This window comes from Leptodactylus fuscus, chromosome 10, assembly GCF_031893055.1.
Source record: "Leptodactylus fuscus isolate aLepFus1 chromosome 10, aLepFus1.hap2, whole genome shotgun sequence".
NCBI lineage: Eukaryota > Metazoa > Chordata > Amphibia > Anura > Leptodactylidae > Leptodactylus > Leptodactylus fuscus.
This window is the reverse complement of record NC_134274.1, coordinates 6,914,389-6,935,179: the sequence shown is the minus strand read 5'-3', so window position 1 is coordinate 6,935,179 and position 20,791 is coordinate 6,914,389. Positions and strand designations below refer to the sequence as shown.

The 20,791-nt window shown below is 47.3% G+C and overlaps 1 protein-coding gene across 1 annotated transcript; it reads left to right on the top strand.

Annotated features, from left to right (window-relative positions):
- The first annotated feature begins 844 nt into the window (after nt 1–844).
- On the top strand, nt 845–19,670 carry IFFO1 (intermediate filament family orphan 1). Its single transcript, XM_075258337.1, has 9 exons — nt 845–1,736; nt 10,990–11,050; nt 15,068–15,163; nt 15,499–15,639; nt 15,982–16,148; nt 16,566–16,686; nt 17,123–17,218; nt 17,293–17,423; nt 18,519–19,670. The coding sequence occupies exons 1-9, from the start codon at nt 1,165–1,167 to the stop codon at nt 18,607–18,609; spliced, it is 1,476 nt and encodes a 491-aa protein (XP_075114438.1). The 5' UTR covers nt 845–1,164; the 3' UTR covers nt 18,610–19,670.
- The last annotated feature ends 1,121 nt before the right edge of the window (nt 19,671–20,791 follow it).

Sequence of the window (20,791 nt, the reverse complement as noted above, 5' to 3'; positions counted from 1 at the left end):
ACACTTCAGGGTACAACATGGTTTGGAGGGGCAAAATGGCGGCACTGGAGGGCCCCAAAACTTCCAAATGTGTCATGTGACGCACTTCTCCAGTATAATAGGAAGGCCGGACAACATTACTGTTATTATTGCGCCATTTGCAGCTTAGTAAAGACAATTCACGATTTGACCAATTTGCCCAATATTACCCTATGTTTTGGTTTCGGATGATATCTCGGCCATGGTTCAGACCTTCCATAGTCAGACCAGTCAGGGGTCCCACTACAAACTGCTAAACACACAACCAATATGGCTGCCATTACGGCTTTCTCAGCAAATGTGCCTACGATGGTGGTGGGGGGGGATATCTGCACGGTGCGCCATTGTTGATGTATACGATACATCTGGGACCTTTAGGAGTTGCCATAGCCATCAGGAAATAGACTATAAGACTCCCTTGCGCCACTTTTGATCCGTCCGCGCTCAGGGACACGCAGAATTGGTTGTCACGGCCAACAAAGACCATTATCTGTCAGACACTTCCCAAATTGTCCCATAATCTGAGGTCACCGTTTACGTCCCTGTCGTCATCTCATTGACAAAAATGATGGGGGCGATGTCTCAAGATTGGCGCAGTTACTGTAGCAACCGGTCAGATTCCAGCTGAGGTCTCATTTTTGGCATGTAAGCCGCGTCCCGGTTGGCTGCTACGGGAAGCTTCTCCTCTGCACCAGTCTGTTATACCGCCCCGATATCGTATTCTCGCCATGTTTTTCTCCCTTTGCCCCCTCTGCGGTGACGCAGGGAGGAATGTGCCCCCATCGCTCTCCCCGAGTCTCCTCTTTAGACCTCCCCCACTCTCTGCAGTTGGTCTGTGTGTTGCCTGCGGTGAAGAGAACAGGAATGTCCCCCCCTCTCGCAGCAGCACGTCACAGCTGATGTGTCTTGTTCCTCCAGCCCATTCCTCTGCCTCCAGTCATCCTCCTCTTCTTCTTCCTCCCTTCCTTCCTTCTTCCCTCTCTTGCTCTGCATCCCCCTCTCCTCCACTTATCTCGCTCACACCTTGTCCTCACAACACAGATGATGTGACTCCCCCTCCTCCCACCACCACCACCATCATCCTCCTCCTCCTGCTGGTCCTCCCCTCCTCTCCCTCCTCTCTGCAGTGCTCAGAATAGTCCGGCTATGAATCCTCTATTAACTCCCAATCTTCTCCTGCTTTCATCGGATGCCCCTCTGCAATCGGGTGATAGCCCCACATCGCCGCCGCAGCCCTCCTTACTTCTAGGAGCCCCCTATGCCCAAGGTGGGGGGGCCTCGGCTTTGCGCAATGACTTTGGTTCTAACATCAGCGTCTTGAAGACCCTCAACCTGAGATTCCGCTGCTTCCTGGCCAAGGTCCATGAGCTGGAACGCAGAAACCGATCTCTAGAGAGGGCGTTGGAAAGAGCCCAAGGAGCGGGGCCCATCACCAAGGACCAAGCGATCCAGACCGGCTTTGTGGGGCCCATTTTACCACCGCCTCTTCTGGGGCTCACCCGTCCGACTCCCACTCCTCCTCCGCCTCAACCATGGGTCTACGGGGCGAGGAGGCTGATGACCAGGTCCGACGTGGGGTCGGTGGGCGCTGGATGTGGAGCTTATTGGGGTCACGCCGATGGAGTTGGGGTTCAGATCGATACCATCACCCCGGAGATCAGAGCCCTGTACAATGTTTTGGGGAAGGTCAAGAGGGAGCGAGACGCCTACAAGCAGAGGTAAGGAGCGCGCCTCGACCCCATACGATTACAGGACATTTCTATTGACAGTCTTTGAAGTGACGTCATATTGTATTGAACCATTTCCAAGGTGACGACCACTAATGGCCACCATTACGGTGGTCATATAGGCAGACACCCAACTTTCCACCACCCCTGTACAGTTACGCAGAGTTACGTCCCTTCCCCTGCCTCGCACTAGTACTGAGTTTGTCCAACTCCGGCAACAGTTGACTAGTGACAACCACAAATGGCCACCATTAGTCTGGTCACAGGAGTGGTCACCCAGCTTTCACCAGGAGCTGGAGCATATACAGTATAATAGACATGAATCAGGTGGCTCAGGATGAACATGAGATCTCTACAGAACAGGAGGACGCTGCAGTCCAGGGTAGATTAATGTAAGGCAGAGCCATGTGTGTGATGGACATGGTGCCCCAGAGCTTACACTCTATACAGGGGCTGCAGAAGAGCGGGCCGGGGGGGGAGAGGGGGCTTCTGTAGGATTGTTTGGTGGAGTTAGAGACCAGCCATAAATCAAACATTAAATATAGACACGGACTGGTGGGCTGGGCCCGGAGAGAGGGGCCACAAGAGTATAGCGAGGTACTATGGACGGACAGAGAGGACATATGTAATAAGAACATATCACCTCTTATTATGGGATGTCAGGGATCAGGTGTCTAAACAGAAAAGAGAAGTTACCAAACCAATGGGGTATTATGGGGGCAGTTGTGACTGACACTGTTATGGGGGATCTGTAGAAGAGACACTTACCACACAGGACTATGGAGCAGATTTTGAGTTCGGACCCAAAATCAACTACAAATTTGTCCAAAATCTGCGCCCCAGAACAGTGTCACCTAAAAACAGTTATGGGGACGTGTGGCTGACACTGATATGGAGAACCTGTGGAGGGCATATTATGGTATCTATGGCGAGTACACCGATATGTGGGGATCTATAGATGGACACAATGTTATGGGAGGGGGATCTGTAGATGACACTGCTATGGGGGATCTGTAGATGACACTGTTATGGGGGGGTCTGTAGATGACACTGTTATGGGGGATCTGTAGATGACACTGTTATGGGGGATCTGTAGATGACACTGTTATGGGGGGTCTGTAGATGACACTGCTATGGGGGATCTGTAGATGACACTGTTATGGGGGATCTGTAGATGACACTGTTATGGGGGGTCTGTAGATGACACTGTTATGGGGGGTCTGTAGATGACACTGTTATGGGGGGTCTGTAGATGACACTGTTATGGGGGATCTGTAGATGACACTGTTATGGGGGATCTGTGGATGACACTGTTATGGGGGGTCTGTAGATGACACTGTTATGGGGGATCTGTAGATGACACTGTTATGGGGGTCTGTAGATGACACTGTTATGGGGGATCTATAGATGGACACAATGTTATGGGAGGGGGATCTGTAGATGACACTGTTATGGGGGATCTGTAGATGACACTGTTATGGGGGGTCTGTAGATGACACTGTTATGGGGGATCTGTAGATGACACTGTTATGGGGGATCTGTAGATGACACTGTTATGGGGGATCTGTAGATGACACTGTTATGGGGGATCTGTAGATGACACTGTTATGGGGGATCTGTAGATGATACTGTTATGGGGGATCTGTAGATGTCACTGTTATGGGGGATCTGTAGAGGACACTGTTATAGGGGATCTGTAGATGACACTGTTATGGGGGATCTGTAGATGACACTGTTATGGGGGATCTGTGGATGACACTGTTATGGGGGGTCTGTAGATGACACCGTTATGGGGGATCTGTAGATGACACTGTTATGGGGGTCTGTAGATGACACTGTTATGGGGGATCTATAGATGGACACAATGTTATGGGAGGGGGATCTGTAGATGACACTGTTATGGGGGATCTGTAGATGACACTGTTATGGGGGGTCTGTAGATGACACTGTTATGGGGGGTCTGTAGATGACACTGTTATGGGGGATCTGTAGATGACACTGTTATGGGGGATCTGTAGATGACACTGTTATGGGGGATCTGTAGATGTCACTGTTATGGGGGATCTGTAGAGGACACTGTTATAGGGGATCTGTAGATGACACTGTTATGGGGGATCTGTAGAGGACACTGTTATGGGGGGGGGGGTCTGTAGATGACACTGTTATGGGGGGATTCACACTATTACTAGTCCTATTGATGGAGACCATAAAAACAACACACAGTAATGGCCACATAAGGATCTGCAGAGCTTTTTTTCACTACATTGCCAATAAAGTTGTGGAAACTCCACTCACTTGCACGTCGATCAGACACAGAACGGTTTTGATGCAGAAATTGACAAGGATTTCAGACACAAATCTGCATCAAACCCTTAAGATGTCAGCTCAGTCTTGGTGACAATCCCTTATAACTGGGGAGTATTTTGATAGTAAGGGTTAAGTCCATCTCCTACGATGTGAGGGGTGTTGGGTCGTCGGCCCCTCCTCCGTGCGGGCTCTGCAGTATTTCTGGCCTGTGAGGAGCCTTGACCATATAATAACTTGTATCAGCAGAGTCTATCCTTAAAGTGGCGCACGTGTCCCGGTGATGTCACCGCCTCTGGACTCTTATCTGGAGACTGAGGCTGAAATAGCAACTGCCAGGGCTCAGTGCGTGACGGGGACACTGTGCAGCCCCCTTAGTGATCATGGCTGACGGGGCAGGTGTGGGTGTGGGGGGAGGGTGGGATTTTGTTAACTTTTCTATAGTCATAAGACTATTTTACCCATAATATGTATCACATGTCGCGTGCGCTGTACTTATTTAAAGGGATTGTCCAATTCGGAAAGGTTTGCTAGAACAGTTCACTTAATCAGATGGTTACATGGTGTCCTGATATTGGGATCCCAGTGATCAGCAATGGATCTCTGGAGCGATTTCCCTGCAGCACCCCCACAGGAGAGATCAAGAATTACATATTACACTGTCAAATAAAATTGGGCTGTCCATGTAACGTATGGCGTATTGGGTCCTCCAGGAAAGAGACGATCTTTAAGTTGCTCTTGGATGTGCCCCCCCCCCCCCCCATTAAGGCCACAGAATCCAGTAAGAGGGCAACGTCAAAAAGTGTATCAATAAAGTTTGTATGGGCAGATCCTAGATAGCAAATACTAAATTTTTATCCCCTTCCTCAACTTTTAGGGCCTTAAACAACCTGTAAGGAGGAGGAGTCATAGTAAATTATTAATACACCCCAAAAATCCACATAGTGAAAATCACCGGATAAATCCAAAAAGTTTTCTTTTTTAGTGAACATCAGGTTAACCCCTTCCCCTCACCACCATTTTTTCATCTTTCCACCAGGGCTTGTGTTTTGTGGGACAAGTTGTGTTTGTTTATGGCGCCATTTATTGGAACAGATCAACTGTGAAACAAAATTTTTTTGTGTGGGGGAAATAACACAACTCTGCCATGTTTTTCGGACCTAGTTTTTTTCTGCAGTACATATAACATGACACCGTTATACCGCGGCTCAGTACAATTACAGACAGGTCAATGGGATCAGTATGCCAAAAGTGCATAAAGGGGTCCCCTCCTTCCATCTAATCATTCAGATACTGCAGGGTGACACGTGATGTGAACAGAGTCCTGTCTGGATCAGTCTATATACATGGCCGGGAAGGAGGCCGTGACTGCAGGTCTGACTACACATGGCGGCTCATATATAGTCGGTAGCTTTGCATCGGAGCTGTATACACCAACAGATTTTTGAATTTGGAAAGAATTGATTTTGTATTTCATTGGATTCATTTCATCCCTGTACAGGAACGCTTTGTCTGTTCGTGGGCGAGCCGACACCTCGGTCACCCCATGACAATGACCATTAGATGATTGATGGGGCGACATGACAAAACACAACCGCAATCGGGTCTGACAGTCAAGGTTATATTGGGGCTTATTAAAGGGAGCGGACCTCTTTTCTTGTTACTTACATTCATCCCGGTGTTCTCCCCTTATATATTATATCTCTAGTCATAAAATGGGGCTGAGCTGAATATCTGGACGTGTTACTAGGTCTTCTGATCAGTGGAAACACCACCAATAATACATTGCAAGGGGTGTCCGCAGTACCAGTATATGGGTAGTAAAATATGTACAATATAACATGCCCCGCTCCAACCTCTATAATCCTAGGCACGTGGACTGTCAGGTGCGCAGCCATCTTAAAGAAGACCTTTCACCACCTCCCTCTTACCACCAATAACCATCTCTTCCCTTATTCTGGACCTTTTTCTCTAGCCCCCACCGCTCCTGAGCAATCAAGGTTATTAGTGTCAGCACCCAATATGTAAGTTACTGTCAGGTGGGTGGTCCGGTACTGAAGCAGTTAGTCTGAGTTCCAAGTGCGCCAAAATCAGTGGAGGGGCGGCTATTGAAGGATGCAAACAGTTGAAGGAGTTGTTGGAGGTGAGGAAAGGTCCTTCAGAGTGGATTTCCCCTTTAGCAAGAATTAGACAGTTGCACAATGTGACACATCGACAACCTTACAAACTATTTGTGAATCACTGAGTTCCCTGAAGAATGTGACCGTATAGCAGAATATTAGAGCGTTGCACTGTTGTGTAATACTATGAGGGGCTCAGAAGCATTTACCATATTTATCCCCTGCGATGGGCCCAGACAAGAATGTCGCTTCTTCTCTCTTGCATAAAAATGTCAAGGTATCCCTGGTGTTGGGAGTCGCCGCGGGCCGTAACATTTCCCGGGACTGGGATTCTGACCTTACCAGAATCAGTTTTTCTTTGAATGGGGCTCAGCGACACAAAGCCCGCGACATGTCAGACTGTACCTGGCAGGAATGGGGGTGTTGTCGGGAGACGGGGGGGGGGGGGGGGGGGGGGGCAGATTTACAACCAGCATTTAATGTCATGGTTTGTGTTATTCTAATACATTTTGTGATTCTGACATATATATTTGGTCTTTACAAACCACACTGTAAACAAACAGCGCCCCCTATGGTCTGGGGCAGCAACTGTGACGGGCTAATAGGAAAAGCCGCCATCATGGCGTGGCCAGGCAAAAAGGTGGCAGATATGGTGAGGAAGGAAAAGATATCGAACATGGCAGTGACCCGGGTAGGGAGCGGGCGAAAAATGGGGGGGGAGGTTTTTGGATGAGATTTTTTTAAACCCAAAACCACCAGCCACGACAGCTGCTTGTAACCCAATGCAGTGGATAGGAATTTAGAGGTGACTGTCGGTAAAATAGATTATGGCTGATATGGTTGGATTTAGAAAAATTCTCATAAAAAGTTAAACAATTTTCTAATATAAACTCGATTTCCAATTCTAAAAATTTTCAAGATCTCTGCTTATTGTGACTTCATAGAAGGAACGTTCATGGTTTCCCATGTGATGGACACAGCGCTGTAGGGCTCGTCACATTGCAGGATCAGGGCTATACACCGACGTCACATGACCAGGACAGACTTCCACTAAGTGACAGCAAGCAGAGATCCTGACACAAAGTATATGGGATAGCTGTATAGATACTTAAGATGCCCGATAACCTCTGAGTCATCTGAGACATTGGGAGATGCTGGATGGATGACATTAAGGAGCTGGCAATGGTCTCCTGTGTGCGGCTCTGGAAGCTTTCCTGACTGTTCCCGAGGCTGCCGTCATCCTGCGCCACTACTGTCTGACTTATAGGAAGTTTCCTTGAAGGATTCATATAAGACCCTCACATCAGGATAACACCTGAGGAGTGACTAGAAGCCTTAGATGTAACTGCCAGGGTACGGGAGGTAGTAGCTGCTGTGGGGCCCGACAACTAAGGGGGCCAAAGTCACTGAGGGTGCAGGTAGGTAGGAGATGTGATGGCGGTACATTCAGTATGACACTTTACTGGTACATCGTAATACCTGCATGACATCATTATAAATGAGCTGTGATGTCACCGTGATCTGTGTATTAGCCTTGTTCTGTAATATCAATGTGTGCATTACTTACCTCCCAACTTTCAAAGGACAGAAAGAGGGACAAAATGTGCGGCGTGCCGAGTGCAACGTGACAAATCTAGCTCCACCCACTTCTAAATTGACTCCGCTCATCTCCATTCATTTCTCTTTGTGCTCCCCGCACAGTGTAATGCTCCTACACTCACCCGAATATTAAATGTCCCAACATTATTAAGTTCTCCTCAAGTTGAGCCCACAGTATAAAGTCTCTCTCCTGGTTCACCCACAGCTTAATGTGCAACTAGAGGGGACATTAAACCGAGGGGGCAGCAAAAGGGGGGACATTAATGTACTCCACCAGTTGCCCTAGTTTAACGACCCCTCTCTGGACGCAGATGAGTTGAATCCGGGACATACCTCCCAACAACCGGGACTGCAGGACAACCCAGAATCCGGGACTGTCCCACTGAATGGTTGTACTGTGACATCACTGTGTCTATTATCTACTGTATACAATAACTATGTGCGTTATTACCAGAATAAGATATTTATAAACTTCTGCATTTGCTATTTCAAGAAGTTTATCCATGAACATAACCATAGACGTGGAGACAAAAGTGACATATTTTTGAAACATAAATAATTCTAATTTTGCAGCATTTTATATCCCTCAAACCATCTGAGTGGTGACATCTTTTGTCTATAAGTTACCAATGGATATGACAATGAATGCAAGAACTATGATATAGGGCTTGTCAGAAACCAGCCATGATGTCCTTATTGTGGACACTACATATACAAGATACCCTGACCACAATAAGGACATCATGGCTGGTTATCAGGAGGACACTACATGTATGAGAAGATAACCCGACCACAAGAAGGACATCATGGCTGGATATCAGGAGGACACTACATGTATGAGAAGATAACCTGACCACAATAAGGACATCATGGCTGGATATCAGGAGGACACTACATGTATGAGAAGATAACCTAGACACAATAAGGACATCATGGCTGGTTATCAGAAGGACACTACACGTATGAGAAGATAACCCGACCACAATAAGGACATCATGGCTGGATATCAGGAGGACACTACATGTATGAGAAGATAACCTAGACACAATAAGGACATCATGGCTGGTTATCAGAAGGACACTACACGTATGAGAAGATAACCTGACCACAATAAGGACATCATGGCTGGTTATCAGAAGGACACTACACGTATGAGAAGATAACCTGACCACAATAAGGACATCATGGCTGGTTATCAGGAGGACACTACACGTATGAGAAGATAACCCGACCACAATAAGGACATCATGGCTGGTTATCAGGAGGACACTACATGTATGAGAAGATAACCCGACCACAATAAGGACATCATGGCTGGTTATCAGGAGGACACTACATGTATGAGAAGATAACCTGACCACAATAAGGACATCATGGCTGGTTATCAGGAGGGGACACTACATGTATGAGAATATAAGTCTTATACCATAGAAAGTTCCTGTCTTCATGGTGGTATGCATTGGCAACGGATCAAGAAAAAAAAATTGTCACCATGAAGATAGTTGGAGGAAATATATAAAACTCTGCAAAATTTAAAACTATTTATATTTAGAAAAATATGTAACTTTTAATTGTCTACAATAAGACAGGATTGATGTTGGTCCTGGTGGGGGCCCCATAGTTACTTATTACACCCCTGGCCTCCATAGTTATCTGGCTTCTTCCTATGGAGCAGGTTGTTCTTTCGTCCCCCTACAGAACTTTTTGCAATCTATGTCCATGTTATTTATTAGGTCTCTCGTCGTCTTCTGAGCAATTGGTGCTTGGCCATACAGGAGGTGCTGCAAACCCAGTCTAGGACTATATGGAGATGTATAGAAACTGTTACCCATACAACCAATCAGATCTCACGTGACAAAGGGCCTATGGAAATAAAAGCTGCCCCCTGACGTTACTATGGAGGACCATTGCACCTAGTACAGATAAATCTCTCCCTGGTTGTTTCTATAATGTCAGGACGATCGTGTCAATGGGGTGAATTGATTAAAATGGTTCTCGTTGCCCATGGGCAACTTAGAGTTTTACCTTTCAACCATATTATAATAAATCTGCCCCTGTTTCTGCGGCGTCGCTCACTATTAGTGACAGGCCGCCTCCATTTTGTGTGTTTTTGAGCAGCTGTTACCTCAGCAGATCGCAACGCCTCAAGCACAACTGTCACATACAATACACAGCAGGCAGCTGCGCGGTGTTTGGGGCCTGAGGCGCAGGCCGAAGCCTGGAGAGGGGGGCAGACTCTGCAATACACTGACCCCTGAGGTGGGAGGGGGCTCCACCAGAACGGCATCTTTTAAACCCCTCGCCAAATTCTAAACAAGACAAAAAGTGTCTATGAGAGTTTATAGGGAGTTGTAGGACAGGAGTGATTGAGGAAGAAACACGAGCGTGGTGATGATATATAGTATACACGTGTATGTGGAGAGACATTGATATAAGGCTGAGGTGAACATACAAGCGCCAAGCGGATGTCGTCCTACGTGGATACACAGGGGTAGAAGGGGCCGCAACATACGAATATTAGTCCAGGGACATATGGCCACTTTCTATCATGTGACTATAAAGCACACAACAAAAATTTTCAGTAATTCTATGGTATTTTATTGCGACATCCATCATGAGACTGTGACACCAGTCAGGTTGTAAGTCACACGTGATGTCAATTTAATTTTTTTGCCATAGATGTCACCTTAAAGTCTGACCCAAGTGACACGACCGGACTTGAAAAACCCCATAGAACAACTTTTTATCACGTGACACTTTTTTCCGTGTAACCTCTGCTTTCATCCACAGCCACGTTTGCAAGGACCGGCGTATCTTACATCGATCTTAGTACGGCTATGGCTATACAGTAACCTGTGTCATGTGACTTAGTCGCACAATGGCATCTAATGAAGGTGTATAGCGTCTGAAAAAATTGAACTCCACCATTTTGGTTTCAGCCGTGCAACACACGTCGCTCTGGTCGTAAGGAGACAGTCGTAAAAGGCGCAGTTATCTGCAAGATTTTGAGGTTTTCCGCATAAATTTACCTAAAACTCTGTGTCCTTGGAGTTCATACATAAGTTTCCAAATCCAAAGCAAAGTCCTAATTTTTGTAGGTAATTTGTTTTGCCCTTTGTGACGCTTCAGGTCTCAGTTTCCGCTAACCCCATATAATCTGTATGATCTATATGTGTCCTGTGTACACTGGATGTCTAAGTGTCCGGCTATGTGTCTTGCAGATGGGAGGAGGAGTATACGGCCCGCGTACAGCTGCAGCAGAGGGTGAACGAGCTGGATGAGGTGAGACAATCCCTTCCATTTTATCACCCGCCATATACACGTCCATGTATCAGTGCTACACCCTCGTGTGCTCATAGTCTCCATCTCTATGACCTAATGACGGGGTTTATGGGGTGAACATTCCTCCATTCTGCTAATCCCAAAGGTCCCGCATATATATACATAAGCGAAAATATCCAATGAGGAGGAGACATCATAGCAGCGGATTTACGGTCCAATTATTTTAGATTATGGTTGCGTGGAGTTAACCCCTTTCAGCACCCCCGCTGATCAGCAATATGTACAGGCCGCGTCACTTGTGTGAGCACTACATCCTCTTCAGGTTTACTTAGTAGCCCCATTGCAGGATTTACAGCTTTGTCCCATTACAATACAATACACAGAATATACAGGTAGATATAATACTAACAGTGACCGACTGGCACAGTGGGGTAGAGGGCCCTGCCCGTGAGGGCTTACCATCTATGAGGGAAGGGGGTAGAAACAGAAGCAGAGGGGGAGACTGTACAGATGGCGGTGCGGTGATAGTGTTATTGGAGGGTGTAGGCCTTCCTGAATAGGTGAGTCTTCAGGGCCTTCTTGAATCCTGTGATTGTGGGGATCAGTCTTATGTGACTTGGTAAGGAGTTCCAGAGCATGGGGGATGCACGAGAGAAATCTTGGAGACGGTTGTGTGAGGAGCGGATGAGAGCAGAGCGGAGTAGGAGGTCATTGGAGGGTCTGAGGTTACGTGTGGGCAGGTAGCGGGAGATTAGGTCAGAGATATATGGAGGGGACAGGTGAGGATGAGGTCAGAGATATATGGAGGGGACAGGTGAGGTCAGAGATATATGGAGGGGACAGGTGAGGTCAGAGATATATGGAGGGGACAGGTTGTGGATGAGGTCAGAGATATATGGAGGGGACAGGTGAGGTCAGAGTTATATGGAGGGGACAGGTTGTGGATGGCTTTGTATGCTAGCGTTAGTAGCTTGAACTCAATTCGCTGGGCTATAGGTAGCCAGTGGAGGGACTGGCAGAGGGGAGCAGCTGATGAAGATCGGGGGGTGAGGTGGATTAAGCGAGCAGCGCAGTTTAAGGTGGACTGGAGGGGGGCGAGGGTGTTTGCTGGGAGTCCATGGAGAAGGGTGTTGCAGTAATCTAAGCGGGAGATTATGAGGGCCTGGACGAGCATCTTGGTAGTTTCCTGGGTGAGGAAGGGGCGAATTCGGTGGATGTTCTTGAGTTGGAGGCGGCAGGAGGTGTTGAGGGCTTGAATATGTGGCTTGAAGGATAGGTCAGAGTCCAGGGTTACCCCAAGGCATCGGGCCTGTGGGACAGGGGTAAGTGGGGTTCCGTTAACTTTGATAGATGGCTCAGGTGGAGGGGCCATACAGGATGGGCTGAAGATGATAAACTCTGTTTTCTCCATGTTGAGTTTGAGAAAGCGGGAGGAGAGGAAGGAGGCTACGGCCGCTACACAATCTGGGATTCTGGCCAGCAGGGAGGTCATGTCTGGTCCAGAGATGTAGATTTGGGTGTCATCAGCATAGCAATGGTACTGGAAACCATGAGATTCTATGAGTTGGCCCAGGCCAAGGGTGTAGATGGAGAACAGGAGGGGTCCTAGGACGGAGCCCTGGGGGACACCTAACTCCCATTCATGCGAGTAGAACAAAGTTGCACAACGTTTGCACCGCTACTACATACACATGACAAACTGTGCCGAAACATTCACAAGGATCCCACAAAAAAGAGGCGACCTCCTGGCATCCTAGAAAAGTGGCAAATCTCCCAGGAACCCATTGGCCCCATAGTCATATGCCCCTGTCACATTACAAAAAAAAGGGGTACGAATGGCATGTTCCATGACACAAAAAGCATGGTGACACGTATCAAAGGAGAGTGTCATGCCCTATGAGGGGGCCCTATTTGGGGGGGTGCCCATAGGAAAATATTTGTAAGCCAGAACTCCTGGACAATGGATGTATTCTCTATCCTGTGCAGTGGGAATAGGCGATTGGTGTAGGGTCTGACCACTGGGACCCCCACCCATTATAATAGGGGCCCTTGTACTGTCCTTACTATCTGTAGTAGTCCTATAGATGGGGGTACAAGGGACCCTCGCTCTCTTGATTGGCAGGAGATACAAGATGTCAGGACCCCCAACAATCTACAACTTATTCTTTATTCTCTTAATAGGGAAGAAATTGTCAAAAACGGCCACAAATAAAAAAAAAAAAAAAAATAAAATCCTGCACAGTTTGTAAGGTTTCATCTTTCCCTATCACCTTAACATTGCAGAAAAACAAGTATGTCATTGTGTGTGTGATCCCTGCTCTGGGGTCCATGACAGGATCGATCGCTCGATATACATGGAGCGCTGGACGCTTTACCCCTCGCACATGGATTAAATTAGGACATGTCCCAGTTGACACAGTAATTAGATGGGATGTGACCTACATACGTGTCCTGGGGGCTCCCAATATGTCATTAAAGCTATTTCCACAGGTCGGAGTCTATAATCTCGCCTCATTCACATCCCAGGACTCCCCGTCCATCACAGGTTGCTACTTCCTCCACGTCCCACCAACCCTTATCTTCAGGGGGCCTGACACCAGGTCTGAAAAGCCCAATGACCTCCATCATCAGAGCGGTGGCGTCACCCTGAGGATTTGGGTGTTTTGTTTATCAAAATCCATTCAGCTATTCCATAGACATAAGCCCTTTCCGTTTTGGTGCAGATTTGGGTCTACTAGCCAAGTGGGCGGTAACACTGTGGTTTATCCGGGGGCGGGATCTGTGTGTAGTATATAAAGCAGTGTTACCGCCCACTTGGCTAGCAGGCCCTAATCTGCACCAACACTAGAAGGGTTTATGGCAGTACGTGGCAGCATTATCTTTGCTGTATGTACAGTATTATTTCTGCATTGTTTGGCGGCCTGCTATCAAATACGCTTTAGGTCATGTTCACATTAGACACCAAGAGAAGAGGATGTAGCCCCATGATAGATGACCAAACACAGACACACGGGCAATAAAACCAATGGACACATGTAGGGAACACATCAGGAGGTCCTGGCCTAAGCACAATGACATGTGAACAGGGCCTTACAGTGAATACAGTTATACCAATACAGGCCAGGTCTACGCTCTTACACGTTAGAGGACGGATTCCCCAACATGCGCCTGTACATACTATGACCACATGTGCCTGTACATACTATCACCACACACATGTGCCCGTACATACTATCACCACACAAGTGTCCATACATACAATCACCACATGTGCCTGTATATCCTATCACCACACACATGTACCTGTACATACTCTCACCACACACGTGTGCCCCATACATACTATTACCACATGCGTCTGTACATACTATCATCACATGTAATCTGTACATACTATCACCACACACATGTGCCTGTACATACTATAACCACACATGTGTGCCTGTACATACTATCACCACACACATGTGCTCGTACATACTATCACCACACACATGTGCCCGTACATACTATCACCACACACGTGTGCCTGTACATACTATCACCACACACGTGTGCCTGTACATACTATCACCGCACACGTGTGCCTGTACATACTATCACCGCACACGTGTGCCTGTACATACTATCACCACACACGTGTGCCTGTACATACTCTCACCACACACGTGTGCCTGTACATACTCTCACCACACACGTGTGCCTGTACATACTATCACCACATGTTCCCGAACCATTTCCCATTGTCATGATTTGAAGCGCAGGATCAGTCTGCCACACAGTGGTCATTACCAGTACTGCATGTTTCCTAAAGTGGAACCGTCACAGTATTTTGGCGCAGTCGATGTATTTCACAATTATTATTGGCCTCAGGGGAACAAAAACATAATATAAAAAATGGATACAAATGACCCCAAAATACCTGGTAGGAGGGTCTACAGGGAGGGGCTGACATGATTGTACTACATACGTCATTGTGCGCTCTCAGCAGAACAGACATGTCCTCTGTCCACACAGGAGGCCCAGGAGTCCGCTCTGTACCAGGAAGAACTGGCGATGAAGGTCAAGCAGCTCAAAGCGGAACTCGTTGTCTTCAAGGGGTTAATGAGCAATGTAAGTATCCCGTGTACAGTCATCTAGCATGTTATATGTATAATATACACTAAATAATGTATCATAGTTCTGCATGTTATTTTCTTGGTTCAACTTTATCTTTTAATGGAAACCATCAGTAAGTAGCCTGATATCGGCTGTGGCTATACCATGAGACTATCCAAGGCAGCCAGGCTTTACACAACCACATCAAGACACCATGAGCTACTCAGCTACTCAATAATAGACACATAAGAAAGCCAGAACACCTTGCTGACGGTTTCCAGACATTGATGAAGATTTGCCAGAGCTGCTCACATCTGATTACATGCAATTCCTTCCCTTCTGTGCCCTAGAACCTGACAGATCTGGACACCAAGATCCAGGAGAAGGCCATGCGGGTAGATATGGACATCTGCCGGCGCATCGACATCACTGCCAAGCTGTGCGACGTGGCCCAACAGCGCAGCTGCGAGGATATGATCAACATGCTGCAGGTGGGAGCTCAACGTGGGACAAAACTCAGTGCCCCCCTATACAAACCTAACTCATATATTATGGCGCCATTATTTATTACTACTACAAATGTAGCATCCGGTCTCCACTAGGGGGAGCCTGCTGTACATGTGTTCATATTGTTCCCATTCACTGTATGTGATGAGCTCCCCCTAGTGGTGGCTGCAGGAAACAAAAAATGTATTATTTCTAATGCAATATTAAAGGGCGCGTTCATGTGTTTGCCGTTGGTGAGGTCGGGACATGTTATCCGGACTAGTGTATATGATGTGCTATATCCTTATGTAACACGTATGGCGATTGTCTGCTTCCATCTTCCCCAGACTGTCCACCTCTCTCCTATGAAGGTTTTGGGCAGAAGAAAAGAGAAGAAACCTCCAGCCGATGACGAGACCTCCGTGTGTGACAGCGAGAGTGCGAGAGGGCCGGAGGAGGACGAGAGTACAGCCCTGAGCATCAACGAGGAGATGCAGAAGATGCTCAACCAGCTGTACGCCATTTATATACTAGTATTATGTGCAAAACTACAACTCCCAGCATCCCTCCATCTACCCGGGCAGGCTAGGGGCTGGCAGTATAACCAATTGTAGAAGATAGGGATAACTCTGCTACATCGGGATAGATTACACATGAAACACAGTGGTCTCCTGTTATGGAATGGGGTCAGGTACACAAGTAACATTTGCTGCACTTTCAAAGCAAGTGTAATTCCATTTAGTAAGGTCACTCATTGGGGGCGCTGTTGCATACATTCTATGGAGTGTATTTGGGACCTCAAGTGGTGCAAAGTGGTACTGCAGGATGAAACACAATTGTGAGAAACCCTGGAGGACGTGTCCAAGAGATGGATCATGATGTAGAAGGATATCCTGAGTGTTTTATACTAAGCATGGTCTTCCTTTTGCAGGCGTGACTATGATTTCGAGGACGACTGCGACAGTCTCGCTTGGGAGGAGACGGAGGAGACGTTGTTATTATGGGAGGACTTCTCTGGATACGCCATGTCTGCCGTGGACAACCAAGGAGAGGTAATACTTACAGTTCCCAGTGGGGGCGCAAGAATGAGAGGGCTCGATTAATGTCAAGTTCACATTACATAGCAGACACGTTAGTGGATCCAGTCCTGGCCGCAGTCTTTGCTTTGTTAGTTGTGGGGTTGTGTTAGTTCAGTTTCTGTCAAGGGGTTTCCAGGATTAAAAAGACTTGTGACTGTGTCTGGTATTGCAGTTCAGCCCCATTTACTGAAATGTTGCAATTCCCAACACAGCCACGGACACAAGGGGCGCTATTTATGGTGAAAATAAAAAATAGACCCTTATTCACATAGATCAGACCTTCAGGGAGCAGAGACACCAGGATTTGGTGTCATTCACTCAAAATTCAGGAGAATATCAGAATTTTAGTGGATGAGCAGATATTTATTGGGGCCGGATAAGTCATTTCACCCATTTCGTCTCCTCTCAGACCCAGGACGACAGTCTAGAGGAGGTGATAAAAGACACGGAGTCGCTCTTCAAGAGCCGGGAGAAGGAATACCAGGAAACCATAGACCAGATAGAGGTAAGATGGAGGACAGAAGAGGTGAGGGCGGAACCATCGCAGGACTTGGACACTCATGGAGGTCTCTTTTCCAGCTGGAACTGGCGACGGCTAAAGACGACATGACCCGACACCTTCACGAATACATGGAGATGTGCAGCATGAAGAGGGGGCTGGACGTACAGATGGAGACGTGCCGGAGACTCATCAACCAGTCCGAGGAGAGGTGAGCAAGACTGGGAAGACTGGGGGGGACTGGAGAGAAGCCGAGGCCGAGCAGAGAGGGGTGGAGGGACGGCAAAGACTGACGCCAAGGACATGAGGAAGAGGAGACAGAGGCCTAACATAAAGACCTGCACCCCCAAATATAATGTATCACCTATAGCACTGCTCTCCTTGTACTGAGGGTGTACGCTCTGCACCCCAATAAATGACAGTGGAGATCTCTATGTTCCATCATATATGGCGACCTCACACTATATAGGATCTGTATATAACATAGAAGAATAATGTGCTAGGTTTGTATACAGGTCTCCATCGATATGCTGAGGCCACATCACCCATTAGGGTATAAGACCCCCTCATCGTACCCCAAAATGAATATATGGCAGATCCCAGACTTGACCCTCTAACCAATCACAGGCCCAGAACTATTACAACAAGTATAGACCCCAGACCACAAACCGTATAGAAATAGAGACGGAGACAACAACCCCTATAGGAATAGAGATGGAGACAACAACCCCTATAGGAATAGAGAGGAGACCACAACCCCTATAGGAATAGAGACGGAGACCACAACCCCTATAGAGATAGAGATGGAGACCACAACCCCTATAGGAATAGAGACGGAGACCACAACCCCTATAGAGATAGAGAAGGAGACCACAACCCCTAGAGAGAAGGAGACCACAACCCCTATAGGAATAGAGAGGAGACCACAACCCCTATAGGAATAGAGACGGAGACCACAACCCCTATAGAGATAGAGAAGGAGACCACAACCCCTATAGGAATAGAGACGGAGACCACAACCCCTATAGAGATAGAGAAGGAGACCACAACCCCTAGAGAGAAGGAGACAACAACCCCTATAGAGAAGGAGACCACAACCCCTATAGGAATAGAGAGGAGACCACAACCCCTATAGGAATAGAGAGGGAGACCACAACCCCTAAACTAATTGGGACCCTGCAGACTCCACCATAAAATGTAAACAATCTGCATCGCTTCTATAACGGTATGTAATACTAGCACATATATATTATATACAGATTATGGGGCCGGACAGTCACTGTATACTATTTGCTCTCTTTCCCAGGTCTCCGCCCCCCAGTAGTGAATCTGTCGGTAACGAAGACCCCGAGGACTCAGACCGCGACCCCCCATCTTCAGACAGCTCCTTCAGATGATAACTGACCTGCCTGTCGCCCCACAGCCGCCACCACTGCCTCGGGACATGACTCTGGATGTATATACGTTACCTAACTAGTAAAGACGCTTGGTACATAGGGGGGTGCAATCTACACAACGCTAGTTAGACTGGGTGCATACAAGGTGCAATACTGGTCATACCCCACGTTTGGGGGCGCAACGCTGCCAGGTCTATATATAGGTGTGATGCTTTATCTAATGCTGGTTGAGTATAGCTGCTATACTGTCTGTAGATACCGTCTCTATAGGTGCGAGTACTAGGCATGAACTTTCTATAGTCTCCTGGGATGAATACTGGGAATGTTGGGGTGTCACAACCAATGATAGACAAATATAACTCACTGTCCGATGCCAGGAGGCGATCTGTATATAAGAGACTGATGTCAGGTACATATAGAAGTGCAATGCACTCTAAACCTACATATAGTCAGGATTTCTATAGGTGCCATAGGGTCTTTGGTGCACCCTATGCTCATCTCATGTATATAGGCTGTGTTCAGGGGTTCACATATGTAAGGAAGAGGATTTTTATAGGATTTATGGGACCCATGGCGCCTGGTAGATATGTAAAAATGTGATGTACATGAGGCCCGGGTGTGTATATGTACTCTATATATACCGCCACGGAGCCGTCTATAAATTATGTACATATACATCTCTATAAATACAGAGCTATATCTTAAGAAAGTCTTGACGGATCACTATTTTCTAAAAAAAAAATTCTATATTATAAGATCATAGATGCCAAACCCTCTGGAAGGGAAAGATATGGAAGACGATGAGCCGAGTCCGATATATGGACCCGGGCTCTATATACTGTTTGCTACGAACCAATGATGTCAATGGAACGAGGTCACGTGTGGAACATGAAGCGAGTGACGTGAGATTAGGGACACGTATCATGTGATAGCAAGGTCATGTACATACGATAAGATGATGTGTGAGCAAGGTCATGTATGTTCTCCGATGCAAAGATGTAATAAACATTCAATGAGTTAGAACCAGCGTCACGTATGTAATATGGTCGTTACTTCATACGTGGGGATCGCCCGGAATCGCAACTGGAGGGTCAAGTGGTCGACATATGAAGCGCTGTATGATATTGTGCAAAGAGTATTACATGTACCCCCCACCCTAAAGCATTTCCATTAGGCACATAGGACCCCCTGCCCCAAATAATACAGACCCCAGATCAGTCCCTACACAAATACAGACCCCAGACCAGACCCCTAAACTAATACAGACCCCAGACCAGACCCCTAAACTAATACAGACCCCAGACCGGACCCCTAAACTAATACAGACCCCAGACCAGACCCCTAAACTAATACAGACCCCAGACCAGACCACTAAACTAATACAGACCCCAGACCAGACCCCTAAACTAATACAGACCACAGACCAGACGCCTAAACTAATACAGACCCCAGACCGGACCCCTAAACTAATACAGACCCCAGACCAGACCTCTAAACTAATACAGACCCCAGACCGGACCCCTAAACTAATACAGACCCCAGACCAGACCTCTAAACTAATACAGACCCCAGACCAGACCCCTAAACTAATACAGACCCCAGACCAGACCTCTAAACTAATACAGACCCCAGACCGGACCCCTAAACTAATACAGACCCCAGACCAGACCCCTAAACTAATACAAACCCCAGACCGGACCCCTAAACTAATACAGACCCCAGACCAGACCCCTAAACTAATACAGACCCCAGACCAGACCACTAAACTAATACAGACCCCAGACCGGACCCCTAAACTAATACAGACCCCAGACCAGACCCCTAAACTAATACAGACCCCAGACCAGACCCCTAAACTAATACAAACCCCAGACCAGACCCCTAAACTAATACAAACCCCAGACCTGACCCCTAAACTAATACAAACCCCAGACCGGACCCCTAAACTAATACAGACCCCAGACCAGACCCCTAAACTAATACAGACCCCAGACCAGACCCCTAAACTAATACAGACCCCAGACCGGACCCCTAAACTAATACAGACCCCAGACCAGACCCCTAAACTAATACAGACCCCAGACCGGACCCCTAAACTAATACAGACCCCAGACCAGACCCCTAAACTAATACAGACCCCAGACCGGACCCCTAAACTAATACAGACCCCAGACCGGACCCC

Bases quoted from the DNA above. Each gene is read 5' to 3' on its own strand.
- IFFO1 (XM_075258337.1), top strand. From the start codon at position 1,165: ATGAATCCTCTATTAACTCCCAATCTTCTCCTGCTTTCATCGGATGCC. The intron at 15,640-15,981 runs GTGGGAGCTCAA...CATCTTCCCCAG, and splicing joins ATATGATCAACATGCTGCAG to ACTGTCCACCTCTCTCCTAT. The intron at 16,149-16,565 runs GTACGCCATTTA...TTCCTTTTGCAG, and splicing joins CAGAAGATGCTCAACCAGCT to GCGTGACTATGATTTCGAGG.